We start from the raw sequence: 3,845 nt of genomic DNA on the forward strand, positions 1-3,845 counted from the left end.
TACATTATGTAAATACCAATATATATTTATGAAACTTTGTGACTTTGTCTGAAAATGGATGAGCAGCATGTGTTTTAAAAGGTTTTAAAAAAGTTTAAGAAGTTTGGGCTTCAACTGTAATAGTTGCATATGTAATGTTCGGGTCATAATGACCCGACACAAATATGTTTAGTGTAACTCGTATTTATTTCTAAAATCTGGAAATGGCGAAAATTATTTTTGTTGTGTTGTGTGGGAATAGTGACTGCATCATTCCAACTTACTCTCAACAATCACCTAAAGCTCCATGCGTTCACAACAATGGGCTTGTTTGTTGCTTTCCCCAGGAAATAATAATTGGCAGTTCTCAATAATTGGAATGCTTTGTTTCTGCCCAGTTTGACTTGTGACACCATGGCGATGAGACCATTGAATGATCGTGAGTTGGAAGAAATAGTAAATGCCTCACCAGATGAAGGATCACTTTCTGAGTTTGAAGATCACATCAGCAATGCATCTGAAAGCGAGTGTTCCGATGACAGTTACGACAGTCCACAGCCCATACAAAATAGTGTAGAGACTTTTCTTTCTAAAAATGGGAATATAGAATGGCAGTTGCATCCACCAGCACAACATGGTCGCCTACCAGCTTCGAACATCATCAAGAGTACCCCAGGAGTTACCAGGTATGCAGTCAGCAGAATATCTGATGTAAAATGTTCATTTGAAGCAGTATTTCACACAGCGCTTCAAAATGAAATAATAGAGATGACAAATATTGAAGGGCAGCGAGTTTATGGTGAACAGTGGACAGATATTGATGGTTCTGTTTTCCATGCATACTTAGGACTCTTACTCCTAGCGGGTGTATATCGATCTCATGGGGAGTCTACAAAAAGTTTGTGGGATAAAGATACTGGGCGAAACATATTTCGAGCAACCATGTCTCATGAAACATTCTGTAAGATATCACGTGTCCTGCGATTTGACAAGAAATCTACTAGAGAGGAAAGACGACGTACTGACAAACTTGCCGCAATTCGTAGTATTTGGGAGAAGTGGGTAGAGGTCCTTCCTAAACTGTATAATCCAGGAGAAAATGTTACTGTTGACGAGCAGTTAGTAGCATTTAGAGGTCGCTGTCCATTCAAGCAGTATATCCCAAGTAAACCGGCAAAATATGGGATCAAAATATGGACCATGTGTGACAGCAAAACTTCATACGTACTGAAAGCCCAAATTTATACAGGAAAGGTGAGTGGAGCGGCACCAGAAAGAAATCAGGGAATGAGGGTGGTATCTGATCTCACTTCTGAGTTACGTGGTCAGAATATCACGTGTGACAACTTTTTTACGTCGTACAATTTGGGGCAGCTGCTTCTGAAAAGGAAATTGACTATGTTGGGAACTATACGGAAAAATAAGCCGGAGCTTCCACACAAAATGACCAACAAGGAGGTACACAGCTCTTCATTTTACTTCACAAATGACACTACTGTGGTTAATTATATTCCTAAGAGACACAAGAATGTTGTACTTATGAGCACTCTCCACCATGATGCGGAAATCAGTGACAGGGCTGATAAGAAGCCAAAAATGATTTTGGACTATAATTCAACCAAAGGTGCTGTAGACACGCTTGATCAGTTATTAGGTACATATACATGCAAACGAAAAAGTAATAGGTGGCCAATGATAGTTTTCTACAATATTCTTGATGTTTCTGCTTATAATGCATACGTTTTGTGGATTTCGGTTGACCCTAATTGGAATGCAAGCAAATTGACTAGAAGGAGAATATTCTTGGAGGAACTTGGAAAGTCACTGATAAAAGAACATATTGCATCAAGAACGCATTTCCCAAGAACAGAAGATTCTTTGAGAATGGTCACAAGCATCCAAAACCCGAATGATGTGGGTGGTGTGTCAGAATCGGTAACAACAAGAAAATCTACAAAACGTGCACGCTGTAAGTTCTGTCCATCAAGTAATGACAATAAAACAAACATGGTGTGTGGAAAATGTAGTAAACATATTTGCAAGAAACATGTAACCTACTTGTGTCCACAGTGCAAGCAGTAAGAAAAGAACTGTAGTATTTTATAAGATGATTGTATTGAAAATTCTGTTGTTTCAAATTTATGTGAATACTTGTGCCTAAACTACAATCAGTAAGAAGAGAGGATTCTAAAGTTGTAGTGCTTTCTATGTTGGAATGTAATAAAAAAACTGTAGTGTGTTCTGTACTGTAGTGTGCTCTAAGATGAATATCTGTAATGACAACTGTCTGTTGTTAGAAAATGTCAATACTTACGTCTAAACTGTCAACAATAAGAATAGAAGTATGGAAAAACTGTAGTGCTTTCTAAGTTGAATGCCTGTAATGGAAACTGTCTGTTGTTTCAAATTTATGTGCATATTTAAATGAAAAATATCCCTCAATAAAGTTGTATGCATTGTTATTATTATTATTATTACCATTATTATTATTATTATTATTATTATTATTATTACTAACAAGGTACTGGAATAGAACAACAATGTCGATAGCTAAAACTGTACCAAAATTTATGTTTCTAAAGCATTTTGATATGTCGGGTCATATTGACCCGAACAGTATATATGTCAAGTAAAAGTGAACAGAACAGCAGGGTTAAATACAAAAGGCACAATGCCGACTTAACTACGAGAAGACTGACTCTTCTTACTGACTATGCCTTGAACCATTCCTGTGACACTAGTTATAGATTTCATGCTTAACTTCAGGATTACTGTATCCCGCTGACCTTCGTAGTGACGATGAAACACAGAAATTGCATTGGAATTAAATAGAAAAGGCACAATGCCGACTTAAGTTCAAGAATACTGACTCATCTTACTGTCTATGCTTTGAACCGTCCCTGTGACACTAGTTATAGATTCCGATGCTTCACTCCAGGTTTAATGTATCCCTTTGACCTTCTTATTGACGATGAAACACAGAAATTGCATCGGAAATAAATACAAAAGGCACAATGCCGACATAAGTACAAGAAGACTGACCCTTCTTACTGACTATGTTTTGAACAACCCCTTTGACTCTAGTTATCGATTACGATGCTTCACTTCAGGTTTACTGTGTTCCTCTGACCTTCTTATTGACGATGAAACACAGAAATTGCATCGGAATTAAATACAAAAGGCACAATGCCGAATTAAGTACAAGAAGACTGACTCTTATTAGTGTCTATGTTTTGAACCATTCCTGAGACACTAGTTATAGACTCCAATACATCACTCCAGGTTTACTGTATCCTTTGGACCTTCTTATTGGCGATGAAACACAGATATTTCATCGGAATTAAGTACAAAAGCAAAATGCCGACTTAAGTACAAGAAGACTGACTCTTCTTACTGTCTATATTTTGAACCATTCCTGTGACACTAGTTATAGATTCCGATGCTTCACTCCAGGTTTACTGTATCCCTTGGACCATCTTGTTGATGATGAAACACAGAAATTGCATCGCAATTAAATACAAAAGGCACAATGCCGACTAAAGTACAAGAAGACTGATTCTTCTTACAGTCTATGTTTTGAACCATTCCTGTGACACTAATTCCGGTGCTTCACTCCTGGTTTACTGTATCCCTTGGACCTTCTTATTGACGATGAAACACAGAAATTGCATCGGAATTAAATACAAAAGGCACAATGCCGAATTAAATACAAGAAGACTGACTCTTATTACTGTCTATGTTTTGAACCATTCCTGAGACACTAGTTATAGACTCCAATACATCACTCCAGGTTTACTGTATCCTTTGGACCTTCTTATTGACGATGAAACACAGAAGTTGCATCGGAATTAAATACAAATGCACAA

The 3,845-nt window shown here is 37.3% G+C and overlaps 1 protein-coding gene across 1 annotated transcript; it reads left to right on the plus strand.

Moving 5' to 3' along the window:
* Positions 1-399: 399 nt before the first annotated feature.
* Positions 400-2,612, plus strand: LOC124789747 (piggyBac transposable element-derived protein 4-like). The gene is made up of 3 exons (XM_047257200.1): positions 400-1,037; positions 1,191-2,057; positions 2,501-2,612. The coding sequence occupies exons 1-3, from the start codon at positions 400-402 to the stop codon at positions 2,610-2,612; spliced, it is 1,617 nt and encodes a 538-aa protein (XP_047113156.1).
* The last annotated feature ends 1,233 nt before the right edge of the window (positions 2,613-3,845 follow it).

Source organism: Schistocerca piceifrons, chromosome 3, assembly GCF_021461385.2.
Source record: "Schistocerca piceifrons isolate TAMUIC-IGC-003096 chromosome 3, iqSchPice1.1, whole genome shotgun sequence".
NCBI classification, from domain to species: Eukaryota; Metazoa; Arthropoda; class Insecta; order Orthoptera; family Acrididae; genus Schistocerca; species Schistocerca piceifrons.

Bases quoted from the DNA above. Each gene is read 5' to 3' on its own strand.
- LOC124789747 (XM_047257200.1), top strand. From the start codon at position 400: ATGAGACCATTGAATGATCGTGAGTTGGAAGAAATAGTAAATGCCTCA. The intron at 1,038-1,190 runs GTGGGTAGAGGT...CATGTGTGACAG, and splicing joins ATTCGTAGTATTTGGGAGAA to CAAAACTTCATACGTACTGA. The intron at 2,058-2,500 runs GTAAGAAAAGAA...ATTACTAACAAG, and splicing joins TTGTGTCCACAGTGCAAGCA to GTACTGGAATAGAACAACAA.